The sequence below is a fragment of the Thalassophryne amazonica genome, chromosome 1 (genome assembly GCF_902500255.1).
Source record: "Thalassophryne amazonica chromosome 1, fThaAma1.1, whole genome shotgun sequence".
NCBI classification, from domain to species: Eukaryota; Metazoa; Chordata; class Actinopteri; order Batrachoidiformes; family Batrachoididae; genus Thalassophryne; species Thalassophryne amazonica.
In genome coordinates this window covers 119,671,532-119,686,713 of record NC_047103.1, presented here as the reverse complement: position 1 = coordinate 119,686,713, position 15,182 = coordinate 119,671,532, and the positions used below count along the sequence as shown (strand labels likewise).

General features: G+C 44.4%; 1 protein-coding gene across 1 annotated transcript in view; it reads left to right on the top strand.

Annotated features, from left to right (window-relative positions):
* LOC117513619 (sodium/myo-inositol cotransporter-like) overlaps nt 1-15,182 on the top strand; it is a 91,846-nt gene that overhangs the window by 21,545 nt on the left and 55,119 nt on the right. The window contains exon 4 of the mRNA XM_034173844.1: nt 1,814-1,941. Within this exon, the coding sequence (XP_034029735.1) occupies nt 1,814-1,941 (128 nt within the window). The remainder of the gene's footprint in view (nt 1-1,813; nt 1,942-15,182) is intronic.

Below are 15,182 nucleotides of genomic sequence, written 5' to 3'. Positions count from 1 at the left end.
TCACTAATGATTAAATGCAGAGTGGTGCATACAGAGCAAAAAGAGAAAGAAACAGTGCATCATGGGAACCCCCCAGCAGTCTACGTCTATAGCAGCATAACTAAGGGATGGTTCAGGGTCACCTGATCCAGCCCTAACTATAAGCTTTAGCAAAAAGGAAAGTTTTAAGCCTAATCTTAAAAGTAGAGAGGGTGTCTGTCTCCCTGATCTGAATTGGGAGCTGGTTCCACAGGAGAGGAGCCTGAAAGCTGAAGGCTCTGCCTCCCATTCTACTCTTACAAACCCTAGGAACTACAAGTAAGCCTGCAGTCTGAGAGCGAAGCGCTCTATTGGGGTGATATGGTACTACGAGGTCCCTAAGATAAGATGGGACCTGATTATTCAGAACCTTATAAGTAAGAAGAAGAATTTTAAATTATATTCTAGAATTAACAGGAAGCCAATGAAGAGAGGCCAATATGGGTGAGATATGCTCTCTCCTTCTAGTCCCCGTCAGTACTCTAGCTGCAGCATTTTGAATTAACTGAAGGCTTTTAACAAACAGTACAGGAGCTTTTTAATAAACAGTACAGGAGATTAACCTGTTTTTCAGGTTTTGCTGTGGTATGTTTAATCTCTGTAAGGGTTTTGTGTAACTTTTTGTTTGTCTCAATTTGAAAAAAGAAAAGAAAAATTAAAAAAAGAGAAAAGAGGAGACAATGGGATCCCATGCCTGAAACTGTTGCAGCAGATGTTTTGTCTTTTCCAAACTTTATAAAACTTTGTTAAATGTCTTGTAACTGTTAGAATGGCATACGCAGTGGGTCACCCCTTTGAGTCTGGTCTGCTAAAGGTTTCTTTCTCAATATCACCAGAGGGAGTTTCTCCTTACCACTGTTGCCTGCATGCTTGCTCTAGGAGTACAGTTAGACCTTACTTGTGTTAAGCGCCTTGAGGCAGCTTTGTTGTTATTTGGCGCTATATAAATGTAATAAACTGAGTTGAAATAGTTGGGGGGTCTGGGAGGCAAAGCCCCCAGAAGCTGAAGGTTTTTAGCCATGCTAGTACTCCCCAGAACCACAGTCTGAAGGACCTAAATGACATTGTTAGATTGTGAGGACTTTCCAGGCATGCGAGAGGCAAATAAAGAAAATGCTTAAAATGGCGGGGTGTTAAGAGGGCCGTAGTTGGGGGGTCTGAAGGACCTAAATGACATGGTGAGATGCTGAAGAACTTCACTCATTCATGTCCGTGACATAGACATATTAATAATTATAATTATTTTAATAATCATAGTGTGTATATGATAACAAGAACCTAAACAATTTATAAATACATTAAGACAGTAAATTAACATAAAAAAATTACATAATTAACAGGAAATAAAAGGGTTGAGTTCATCTTCTAAAAATTGTTGAGGTCTAAGGTTCTAAAAATGTTCTGGACGCCATTCCAACTCATTATACAAGTTTTGCTTAATTTATTACCACCCTTACTACAAAAATCACCAATACCTATTTTATAAACACTACTCAATCTCGAGTCCACGGATCCCCATGGGCAACACACACATGTGTGTGTGTGTGTGTGTGTGTATATATATATAGTGTGTGTGCGGATTACTGTGATATTTCTGGATGACTTTCACATTATTCCCTTTTTGCCACTTTGCTTACATAGCCCATGCTGTCTACAATTCCACAGTGCAGTTCCCACATGTCAAAACGAAATGAATATAGACAACCATCACGTCTCCTCACATCTTCACAGTTGTTATGCTGCTGTTGGTTGGTAATCTTTCACTAACTGTAAATGTCTCTGGTGTGCATTGCAGGTACTTGTGTACAGATCAAGTCATTGTGCAACGTGTTCTAGCAGCAAAGAACATTGTTCACACCAAAACTTCAACAATCATGGCTGGTTCCCTAAAAATCTTGCCCATGTTCGTCATTATCATTCCAGGTAGGGCTTAGCATGTGGTAATAATAATAAATAATACATTTTATTTAGAAAGCTCTTTTCAAAACACTCAAAGACGCTGTACAGTACAATTTAAACCACCATAAAAGCAGGATAAAAACAATAATTTCAAATATTAAAAGCAGAGCTGGACAGGTGGGTTTTTATTCCTTTCTTGAAAATGGGGAGGTCCGGGCAGTCGCAGAGTTGTTGGGGCAGTGAGTTCCAGAGGTTGAGGGCCGCGATGGAGAAGGCTGATTTTTCTGGTTTAACACAGCACTTGGGTTGTCCGAAGTTTGCACAAAATAAGTGTTTTCACTGAATCATCAGAATCACAGATTTCACTCCCTCTAATCTGTGAGATTATTTAAAAAATAAAGTTGCTCCTTTAATCAACTGGCAGTAAAGCAACAGCAATCCAGAGCTCCTTCATCTCAGACTATAATGCATCTACAGTTACGTCCACAAGAGTCATTGGTTCATTCCTGAACCAATGATTTATAAAGGAAAATCATGGAAATCATCAGGGGTGCCCAAACTTTTACATACAACTGCATATTTGTTTGCACCAATTCTTTTGTGACAGCACATAAATTAACTTCACTATGGTGGGTTTTTTTTTTTTTCCACAGCAAATTTGTAAGTGTTAGATTTCCATTGTTAAGGGCCCCTTCACACATAGTATGAATAAGTACAATTCAGGGCTACTCACGGCAGAACAGCTCATATGAGCGAACCACAAAAACATCGAGCCGACGGGCAGGCATGCATGATGCCGCTGCAATGGTTTGTGCACGTGGGAACACAGCGCACATGTGCAACACACTCGGGGCCACCGGCTGATTTTGACCAACTGTGTGGTCTCTTGCAGATGGCTATCAGACCTTTTTGGAACTGAAACCCGACACTTTTCGGATGTGCGCCCATTCATCATTCTGACAGCATTCTGCATGATTCTGGCTATGTGACAGGGCTATAAGCAAAACAGAAAAAGGCATAGCTGTGCACCGCGGTCAAAGTTAATTGAAATCCAACTTTCACCACGGCGCTCCACAATTTTAGCTCACCTGATTTTATGACATATATTTGCCCAGCCAAGAGAAACAAGGCATCTACCCCAAAACACACGAGACAACAGCCTGCATCAAATGTGCATCAAATCCTGCAAGTGTACATATGGCAGTTTCCAAAGAAAAATCCTGACAAATATACTTTCATGTTTTTTGTTTTGTTGTTGTTTTACATCAAGTTTAATTTTTGATTAGTTGTACTTGCCACTTTACATACATTATATTACATATACATTACAAAGCTTTGATGTTTCCATAATTAATACTTTTTTACATAGTAACAAAAATGAATAATAAATTTGTTACTATAGAAAACTTTGATGTTCCTCTGTAACAATGACAATGAGTTCTTGGTTAACATAATATATAATATATATAATAATAATATATGAATAATAACAATAATCTATATTATAATAGCCAAGTGGCCTCTCTGTGCGTCCGTGCATGTGTGCGTGCGTGCTTGCATGTGTCTGTGTGAGAGCGAAAACGAACCCACCTTATGTCACATCTAAGGGTTGGGCCCCCTGATTTACGACCTAAAGATCAAAGGTCACCCCCCACCCCTTCCCCCCAGCCCCACCCCCAAGCTCTGCCTCCAAGCCCCGCCTCAAGCCCTGCCTCAAGTCCCACCTGCAAACCCCACCCCACCTCCCCACCCCCTCTCACCTGCGTCTAATATTTTAATATCCTTTTATATTTTTTAATTCTCGAATTAAAGAATGATTAAAAAAAATACTGTATCTTTTTTAATGTAATTATGGGGTGATTTTTTTAATGTATTAATTAAAGAATTAACTAATTATGAAATAATTTAACCTGAATATCTAAAACAGTGTCTAATATTTTAATACCCCTTTAATATTAATTCTTAAATTAAAGCATGTCCTTTTAGGTTTTATTAATTCCTGAATTAAAGAACGATTTAAAAATACCCATATCTTTTACACAATTATGGGAGATTTTCTTTACTTTACTGATTAAACGTGAATATTTTAATACCCCTTTAATATTTTTTTAATTCTTAAGGATTTCTTTAATTTACTAATCACAGAAATATCGAGTTATGCTTTAATTAAATGTGAATACTTTAATACCCCTTTAATATTTTTAAATTCTTAAATTAAAGAACAATTAAAAAATAACCCCCTCTTTAATGTAATGGAGGGAGGGTTAAGTCTTTGCACCGAGAGCCCCAGGTGTCACATGATTCTTTTGCATAACATCCCATGAGCCCAACTAACGTTAATACCTAATAGATGTTAAAATAAAAGCTTTTTTTTTATTATTAATTAAAGAAATAGCCTCTCACTGAAACAAGACGCTCCTCACCGGAACATGATCCCGTGTGTGTCTGTGTGTGTGTAGTGACTGTGTCAGAGGCTAGAACTGTGTGTGTGTGTGTGTGTGTGTGTGTGTGTGTGTGTGTGTGTGTGTGTGTGTGTGTGTGTGTGTGTGTGTGTGTGTGTGTGTGTGTGTGTGTGTGTGTGTGTGTGTGTGCGTGTGTAGTGACTGTGTCAGAGGTTAGAACTGTGTGTGTGTGTGTGTGTGTGTGTGTGTGTGTGTGTGTGTGTGTGTGTGTGTGTGTGTGTGTGTGTGTGTGTGTGTGTGTGTGTGTGTGTGTGTGTGTGTGTGTGTGTGTCACACCAGATGGTAGAGAAGGAGGGGGGTGTTTTTTTAGAGCAAAAGGCACCAGTAAGTGTTTTTCATCATCTGTTTTCTGTTTTAAGAAAAACACGGCAAAATATTTATGAGTGGAAAAAATATCGTCTGTCCAGTGACCTCGTGGACATGTATTGGGGCGCTGACCGCGTAACTCTCCCCCCGTGCCGGTAAATTACCTGATCGATGAGTGCGGTGTCTCCATCCGCGGTGGTAAATTAAACTCCCCTGTGACGACTCTGTCCGAAGACATGGTTTAAAAATCCCCTCTTCGATAACCGGCTGACATGAAGCACTCAGCATGGCTGGACGAACTCCGATCCTTCGATACCTCTGTGAGACGCCCGTGAACGTCACTTCAACCTCCGACGGAGCCCACACTCCAAAAAAAGCGAGGATGTATTTCAGTCGCTTGAGCCTGCCGATACCTGAGGAAGATTTGACGTACACCCTGGAGGTGCATGAACATTTATCATACATGTTCGATCCCTATCGTTACAACGTAGGGATATATACCCTGGGTGAGGGTCAAACCGCCACTCGAGGAACCCCACGGGTGGCACTTACTTCCACCGACTGGGTAGTGTTTTCTGCGGCTGCAGGGTCAATGATTCATGACACGGTCAACCCAGAGCCCGCAGGAGATCGAACACCAGAAAAGAAGGTGCGTCATTTTCAAATCACTTGGCTCAGCCACCAGGGACCGACATACAGGGTGATATTCCAGTGGGGAGCTTCTGATGGCGGATCTGCGGGAGAAATTAAATTGTAGCAAATTACTGCTGCTGGACGTGTCAGATCCATCACTGCTTCGGCTGAGAGCTGGAACGAGTTGATCAGCACCTGCAGCGAGAAGATTAACACCCTTTTTACAAGGTGTCTGGCCTGGAGAGACGTGATTGAAGTCAGAAAAAAAAATCACCTCTTTTTACTTAAAAAAAAAACTCAGCCGTAGCTCCTCCCCGCATTTACGGATATTTCTATAAAAAAGCAGCGGGTCAGAACGCATTTTAAGCATCGGACGGCAAAGCAACAGCATGAACTCCTCAGGCTCTCCCATCGAACTGGACAACGACATCACTTGCGATTGTGGTTACCCATGCGGCAGACAGCCCCCAAGCCCGGGGCAGCCCTGGCCGAGTCCACCCCGTTATTCAACCACTGAAGCGGTCATGAAGCAGGAGCAGCAGCGGCAGGAGCAGCAGCGGCAGGAGCAGCAGCGGCAGGAGCAGCAGCGGCAGCAGCAGCGGCAGCAGAAGGCTTTGCGCACCCACTCTGGGTTCGACTCCCCGTGGTCAGTTCAGCTCGGACCGGTCTGGGGTGAGATCCGTCCTTCTCTACCACTTTCTAAGCCGGGAGACGTGCGCTCTCTTCCCGCTGTCACGGCGGCCGGGAGTCCGGAGGAGGTACAAGACGTCGAACGGGGTGAGAAATACACCACATCTTACATATCAGACCGGCCAGATGGGTTCCTGTCAGAGGAATTCCTGAAAACGGTGAAAGTCGGCGTGGCCCACTTACTTCTGGCGGTGAACAAAAGTTACAGACAGAGACTCTGTTACGGGTGTGAGCTCGATCATCCCAGCCAGCGACAACACGAGTGCCTGGAGCCGTTGAATGAATATTTTTTTACCGGACATTTTGAAGGGTTAATGAAAAGACTGCGGACGCCAACTTTCATACCGGCCGTGGTAAAACTCCTGACGCACCGTTTCCTCAATCCATCAGCGGCGAGGGTCCAGGGTGCAGTGGAAAACATCCTCACTGAGCTGAAATACTGTGATAATTTTGCAGCAAAGATCAACGAGCTGTACACATGTTTCAGTGAAGACGCTACCCTGGACCTGAGGGGCTGGTGGCTGTCTGGAATCCCGAGGACTGAAAAACCTGCATTTTTTATTTTTTTTTAAATATCATCATTATATTGTTTACAGTCATGGGTAATTGTCTGATGACTTTCTTTCAAAGCCTGCGGGAAGTTTATATTATACACGGACTCTCGTATATGCTGGAACAGGCCATCATTCGCAGGCTGGAGAACCCTGACAGCCCGCGTTCGTGCGTTATGGAACGTGTCTTCGACGTTGTCAGACATCGTCTTGGGCCCGGAGTCTGGACAGAACATATCTACAATACAGCTCACCATTCATCTGAAAAATCTCTGTGCAATGTATTACTGAAAAGCTCTGTTTTGACCACTGCTTTTTACTGCTAAAAACACACGAAGATACATCGAAGTCTTACCGTCTTTACTCGCAGCTTATAACGAGAGTTATCATAAAAGCATTAAGATGAGTCCAAATGAGGTTAACGCTCAAAATGTCGATCGAGTGTTTCAAAATTTGTACGGGGCATCCCCCTACGCACAAGGTCTATGAAGTTTAAATATAAGGTTGGTGATATAGTCAGGGTATCCAAGCTCAGGGGAGTTTTTGATAAAAAATATCAACAAAGTTTTACAGATGAAATGTTCACGGTGTCAGAATGTATACAACGTGCGCCGCCCATTTATAAATTGAAAGATTATGACGGTGAGATCATTGAAGGTTCATTTTATGATCCAGAATTGCAGAAGGTTCAAATATCAAAAGACAAACCATATCAGGTTCAAGAAATTATTCGTGAACGTTTTACCAAGGGGAAGAAATTTGTATTTGTCAGATGGAAAAATTGGCCCGAGAAATTTAACTCCTGGGTTCCTGCAGACAAACTGATGGCCATATAAATATGACAACATCTACTATCTTCTACTGACATATGAAAAATGGATCGGGATCTGAAGCACGGGTTTTATGTGACTCTGCCTTCAAACGCCAGCCTAAAAGTATTCCCGGATAACACAATTTCATGCTACCAGGTGGACTTGGCTCGACACATGGATCTAGAGGGAGAGTGGAATGTGGCACTGACGGAAATTTCTTATCCTCACACCTGGTTAAATATTCCGGAAAAGCGCTGCTCTACGTTTCAGGTGAAGAAAATTACAGGTTTTCCACCCAAGAACAAAATCACCGTTCACTCGACTTTTTTTGAGACAGGATATTATAACTTTGAACTTTGCAACGCAGATAAACTCTCGTTTGAAGAATATAGATCCAAAGTTGTCTTTAAAATATGATGATATTCAAAAAAAGTTTGTGTGGGAAGGAGACGGCACCTGCCACGTATATTTTGAAGCCCCAACGGCGTACATGCTGGGGTTACAGCCTAATAAATGGCTGAGATGCGGGCCTGGGGTCAGGAGCTCTCCCCAATTCCCTGATATAAAAGTGGGCATGTATCACCTCTTTTGCTACACAGATGTTGTTCAGCCTCAGACGGTGGGTGACACTTTCGCTCCTCTCCTCCGAGCATTTGAAATTGAAGGTCGTTTCGGGAAAATAATTACAAAGAAATTCAACTGCACTTATTACATACCGGTCTCCAAAAGACATATTGAGAAGATACGCATTGAAATCAAAAGCGATCAAGATCAACTGGTTAATTTCACATACGGTAAAGTGGTTGTGACATTTTAAACCGGCGGGATAAAAAAATATCTGGAGCAGCGCACAAAGCCGACATTTATAGATTTGTGCCTTACTATGAAAATCAAGTCGGGAACGGCCTTCATGGGTTCCACGGTGCTCCTGTTATGTTTGGCCGTTGCCTCGGGAACATATTTTCGAAACTGTTCAAATTTGTATCGCCGCTGATTAAACAAGGATACACGATCGCCAAACGTCACCTGAAAAACGCCGCACGAAGCATCGCTTCTGACGTAGTGAGCTGCGTTGTTGAGAGGGTCGGACGGAGTCAGGAACCCGAGCAGCAGCAGGGGTCCGGGATCACGGTGCGCTCAAGAAGACCCCAGAAACACCCCTCGGGGAACCGGGTCAAGACAGTTAAAAAGCGAAAGATCCCCGGAAAAAGCAGAACAGTTCGAAGGAAGCATAAGAAGAGGAGGTTGTCCAGAGATATTTTCTCTTAAACAATGTCTCTTTTGTGATATAATTCCCCCGAATACACCATGAGTGAATTGGATTTATTCGCCATCCCCGGGACCCAGCTGTCCATCGAGCAAAGCCAATACGTCAAGGTCAGCCCATTATCTGCCCTGACGGACATGGGCCCTATCGAATTTTTTATCCCCGGAGATGGTGAGAGGTATTTAGACCTGAATAATACGCTGCTTTATCTGCGATTGAAAATTACAAACTCTGATGGGACTGACCTGGCTAATGACGCCCGCGTGGGGGTAAAAAATTACCCTCTCAACACGATTTTCTCGCAAGTTGACGTGACTCTGGGTGACAGGTTAATTTCCCAATCCAGCGCGACGCACCCGTACAGGGCTATGATTGAGATGCTGCTGAACTTTTCACCCGCTTCACTGAAATCACAGTTCACGGCTGGATTGTTTTACAAAGACACCCGGGGTCACCACAATTCAACCACCGTGGATGAAAAAAGGGGCTGGGCCCGAATAAAGGCCTCGTGACCAGAGCGTGCTTTAGCGCTGAATCGCGTGAATTTCAAGTTCAGTGTCCGTTGCACGCGGACATATTTTTTTGCGAGAGGCTTCTTTTGAATAATGTTGATCTAAGAGTTAAATTAATTAGAGCGAGCGACGCTTTCTGCCTGATGGGGCCGGCGGCCTCCACTTGCAAGTTGAAAATTCTGGGCGCGTCCCTATTCGTTAAGAAAGTCTCTGTATCCCCTGCAGTGAGATTGGGTCACTTTGCAGCTCTCATGAAAGGGAATGCCGGATTTATGCGGAAAACACTGTGTGTATTATCCCTATAACGGAGCTGCCGGGATGTCGTACCAAGGTGTGCTGTCTTTATACACTGAAAATACTATCGCGAACGATGATATGGTTTCTGATTTTGTGAAAAGATATCGTTATTGCCTTAAGAAAAGGTGCAATACATCCTGTAACCAGCTAGCAGGGCCTTTGCATGCGTTTAAATATTGTCACAGCCTGTGTTAACCTTCGATCCTGTTTTTTTTTATGTTTTTTTTTTTCATGTGAAAATGTAACCCCCATCTTAGAATGCTCTCCCGATCATACTGTTAAAGTTTTTTCGCGATTGCACACTTTAAAATGCTGTTATTAAGCGCAGAAAGAAGCGTTGACCTTTGACCTCGAATTTTTTTATGTGTGTTTTTCATGAAAAAAATGATCTGGATGTGTTGAGAGTGGTCTCCCGATCATACCTTTAAAGTTTTATCGCAATTACCACGGGTCGTGTTAAACTTTGATCCTAAATTTTTTTTATGTTTTATTTCACGTGAAAATGTAACCCCCATCTTAGAACGCTCTCCCGATGATACCTTTAAAGTTTTTTTGCATTTGCACGCTTTAAAACGTTGTTATTAAGCGCAGAAAGAAGCGGTGACCTATGACCTTGTATTTTTTATGTGTGTTTTTCGTGAAAAAAAAAAAAATCTGGATGTGTTGAGAGTGGTCTCCCGATCATACCTTTAAAGTTTTATCACGTTTGCACGTGTTTAAAAAATTGCCGCGGGTGGTGTTAAACTTTAATCCTAAATTTTTGTTTTGTTTTTTTGCCTGAAAATGTAACCCCTGTCTTAGGAGAACCTCCTGATCATATCTTTAAAGTTTTATCACGTTTGCATAATTTAAAACGTTGTTATTAAGTAGAGAAGTGTTGATGTTGAAAGTTGTTTTTAGCCATCTGCCGATTAAAAGTGATGAAGACCGGTGATTAGTTTCAGTCGATGTTTTATTAGTAACAAGGTAAAAAAAAAACATGTCTGACGGTAATGTATTAAAAAAAATCTTGATCATAATATCCAGTCTGTTTTTTTATTTGACACACACGTCCTCCTTTTATGGCGAGAAACCTTCCCAGCGTTGGAAGTCTGTTTTTTTTTTTAAGTTTCTTCCTGGCCGGCGACTTGAAACAGGTTGAAACAGGGATCTCATCCGGTGAGCTGCTCCGTCCTTGTTTAAGCTTCTGAAACTGCTCGCGGGATTGCGGGTTTAATACGCACGTCACTGGAATGTTCTGCTCCTGTAAAGTATTGAGAAACTTCTCCCAGCCTGTAGGGGGGCTCAATTTCTTGAACGAAGATCCGAGATGTTTCATAAGATCTATAGCGTGAGACCCCCTCACGACTTTCCCCTTGTAAATAAATTCCCCCGACGGACTCCAGCGTGTATCACCCATCGACAATTTTCTCATAATATATTCAGCATTTCTATGATCTCTGGAGGGAATGTTCTTCAGGACCTCTGTGACAGTCTCAACCCCCACTTCCCCCTCCTTCTCCTCCTCCTCAGGTTGTTTAGCGACGCGTGTCTCTTGCAGGGCTGAAGCACGCGACTCGTGTTCCCCCATTTGATCAGACTTAAATAGCACTGCAGCAAAGCCTCATACTTTTTAATTTTTTCATAAGAGGACTGAGTATGTTCCTCCAGCACTGCCCGCATTTGCGAGTCTCGATCATTTTCAGCAGTCTGTCTGATGTTATTACTGCTCGGTAGGACGGAATGGCCGAGTTGATGCAGCTGTTGAGGAGTCAGTAAAAACATCTTTTGCGCTACTTTGAACGCCATTATCCTCTGGGCAGTATTAGACTCGTTATAGCGGGCAGGGCCGCGGCTAGCAGAGGCAGGAGAAAGCCGCCCATTTGAATCAGCACCCCCCGCTTCCTTTTGTAACTGGTTCGTCTGTCTGCGAGAAGACGTAAAACTCCGTTTCGTTTTTTTAAGGTACGGAATTGAGAGTCGCTCAAGGCGATATTCCCCTTTAATATATTCAAGGCAATCTCGAATAAAGTTTTCAGAAGCTCCGGTCCGCACGTCTTCAGGATGTGCTGCCGCTGCCTCGCCTCGGCTTTGATTAGCATTTTAAGAGCGGGGGCGTTCCTTTTTAAAAGAGAGCTCATATCCGTTTATCTTTCTGTAAATAAACTGCGGGCCACTCATGCAGGAGTAATCCCGATCTCAGTCTGAACTGATCTGGACAGTCCTGCATGCAATCCAGTAATAAATACCCAAAAGGTACGCTCGTAGCATCGTCAAGAGCCACCAAAAAGAATTAATTTTCTGCCGGGGAACATTTGCTGAGCCAGAATGTTCATCTGTAACTTGTCTCTGGGGTTTTTAAACAGCACCACATGACGTTTAATTCCCTGCTGCGGCATTTTGATAGATGCTGCGAGGGCGGGGTCTTTTATATAACCTTCGACCAGATCTTTGACACTGTCAAAGTTTATTTTCTGACAGCTCTCATGGGTTTGAGTGATCCCCTTCACCCGCATGACTGTTTTACCTCCTGCGGTTTTCTAAGCATAACTTTTAGGCTCTGCTGCTGCGAACTCTGTGATGACATCACCACTCAACTCATTGGTGAGCTGACCCAAATAATTACCGGTAGGCAGCAGGGTTTCATCCTGCCTACAAACGTAAATCAGGCTATCAGTATCATAATACAGAGTCCTGTCAGGATTTGCCGCAGCCTCCATAAAACCATACAAGGTCAAACGCACGTACGCTGTTGTAAACGCGGCGATAAAAATATTGACAGCTTTACCCGGTCAGTTGACGTACCGAGGGCCGTACCTCCATTGAACCATAGCCACCCGACTGCTGAGGAATGTTAGATAAGTGACCTCGTACTCTTCAGAAAACAGATATCTGAACAGCTCGTCAGCTTTTTTAACGAGCGCGGTCTGTGTCAGATTTGACCTCTGGGCGAATTTACCCCAGAAGGAGTTGAGGCAGATCTTAGCCATCTGTCGTTTTGCAGGATTGCGAGTGATTTTTTCAGGATCTAAACGAATGTTCTGATTCAGCCAGTAGTCTGCGATATATTTTTCTCTGCTCTCGGGGTCTTTATCAAATTCAGGAGGGAAACCGGAGGCTTCCTGCTTGTGTTTTAAGAAGCTGTTTATGTTTATTATGTTTATGTTTACGTTGTTTATGTTTATGTTTACACAACCAATGTCACTGGCTGTGTCTGGTGTGTGATTAGTGGAAGAAGGGTGCCATCTAGTGCCCGTACCTTCAATGGTGAAGGAAGGGCCACTAGAGGGAGCCCCACTTCCACTGCCCATCTGCTATCCAGCAGATTCCCCTCCGACCCCGTGTCCACCAGTGCTGGGGCGTGAAGGGTTAGATCCCCACTCAGGATCGTAACTGGGATGCGTGCAGATTTACTGGGTTTCCCCGCGTGAGCATTATGGCCCACCCTTAGCCCAGTCTCGGGTGTTGCTGTTTTGGCCGTTTGGGGCAGTTTTTCTGCGTGTGCTCGGTTGAGCTGCAGTACAAACACTCCCCACGGGCCAGCCTCCTTTGTCTGTGATCAGATTTTCTTTTGGCCCTGCTCGTTTCCCTAACAACGTCAGCAGGGGGGCTGTCGTCACGTTTAGGGCCCTGGCTGTGGAGCGTGGGGAAGACGGCTCGCTTTTGGACCCGGGAGGAAGAGGGACGGCTCGTGCCTGACCACGCCCTTTGTCTTGCTCCCGTCGGCGTTCTGCTAATTGGTTGTCTAAACGTATTACCAGGTCGATAAGCCTGTCTAAAAAATCCCGCGGCTCGTCCTTTGCCACCAGTTGCTCCTTAAGGACCAGAGACAGTCCATTTACGAAGGCGGTGTGGAGCGCAACAGCATTCCAGCTGGCTCGCGCAGCCGCGATGTGGAAGTCGACTGCATACTTCGCTGCGCTCCGACACCCCTGTCTTAACCCCCCTGCCTTTTTGATCAGGATATGTCATTCAAAGCGCATACTAAACAAATATGTAGGACTGCCTTTTTGCATTTACGCAATATCTCTAAAATCAGAAAGGTCTTGTCTCAGAGTGATGCTGAAAAACTAATTCATGCATTTATTTCCTCTAGGCTGGACTATTGTAATTCATTATTATCAGGTTGTCCTAAAAGTTCCCTAAAAAGCCTTCAGTTGGTTCAGAATGCTGCAGCTAGAGTACTGACGGGGACTAGCAGGAGAGAGCATATCTCACCCGTGTTGGCCTCCCTTCATTGGCTTCCTGTTAATGCTAGAATAGAATTTAAAATTCTTCTTCTTACTTATAAGGTTTTGAATAATCAGGTCCCATCTTATCTTAGGGACCTCGTAGTACCATATTACCCCATTAGAGCGCTTCGCTCTCAGACTGCGGGCTTACTTGTAGTTCCTAGGGTTTGTAAGAGTAGAATGGGAGGCAGAGCCTTCAGCTTTCAGGCTCCTCTCCTGTGGAACCAGCTCCCAATTCAGATCAGGGAGACAGATACCCTCTCTACTTTTAAGATTAGGCTTAAAACTTTCCTTTTCGCTAAGGCTTATAGTTAGGGCTGGATCGGGTGACCCTGGACCATCCCTTGGTTATGTTGCTTTAGACGTAGACTGTGTTTCATAATTATTGTATGGCCTTGCCTTGCAATGTGGAGCGCCTTGGGGCAACTGTTTGTTGTGATTTGTCGCTATACAAGAAAAAAGTTGATTGATTAACGACAGCAACACGCTTGAAGCGGTATCGCCTCTATGAGGGTGATCGAACACTTGTCTGAACTCCCTCACGAACTCAGTGTATGGTGATAGAAGCCGTGAGTTCTGTTCCCAAAGCGCCGTAGCCCAGGCGCGTGCCCCACCTCGAAGCAGATTTATAACATAAGCCACCCGGCTGGCGTCTGACGCGTACATGATGGGACGCTGTGAAAAGACGAGCGAACACTGCATCAAGAAGTTGGTGCACGTCTCGACACAACCTCCGTACGGTTCCGGAGGGCTTATGTATGCTTCAGGGGACAGGGGGAACGATCACTGGTATATCTGTATGCGGCACTTGGTCAGCAGGAGGAGGTGCTGCAGCAGCGCCCTGCGCGTGCGCTTCCACCTGTGCGGTGAGAACCTCCATCCTCCGATTGAGTATAACGCTCTGCTTGGTTACCAAGTCCAACCGAGCAGTGAAGGCGGATAAGATTTGCTGCAGCTCACGTAACATGCCTCCTGCCGATGCCTGTGCACCCTGCGTTTCCATTGGTGGTTCACTCGATGGTTGACACCCCTCGGGATCCATGATGCTGGCCGAGAAATCCTGTTGTGAAAGTGTAGGTACACGGACCCACAACAGGGGGCGTAAATGAACGGACAATGGAATAAGCCAAAATACAACAATTTAATGTTGTGAATGTGCACAACAGAACAACAGACAACATAATTTAGAATAGCAGTCAATAATTCACGGTGACGTGTGGGCAGGCTCGAGGATAGAAGACGCCTGTCCAGAGAAGAGCCGGATTCCACACGTCTTCCACTGCCAAGGGATCTGGAGCACTCCGGAGCCACCAAGCGCTGAGTCCCCAGGTGGCCACTGCCTCCGGCTGTCACTGTATCCAGAGCTTTGTGGAATTCCGGGGTCGTCCAAGTCCCAGACAGAGCTCTCTGCTGCTGGCTGTGTGTGCACGCTCCCGCTTGATTATTTTCATCAGACACAGAGTAAATACCAGTTTACCATGAGGAGTTCTGTGTGGGAGAACACGGAATTTTAACCCCCGGGGC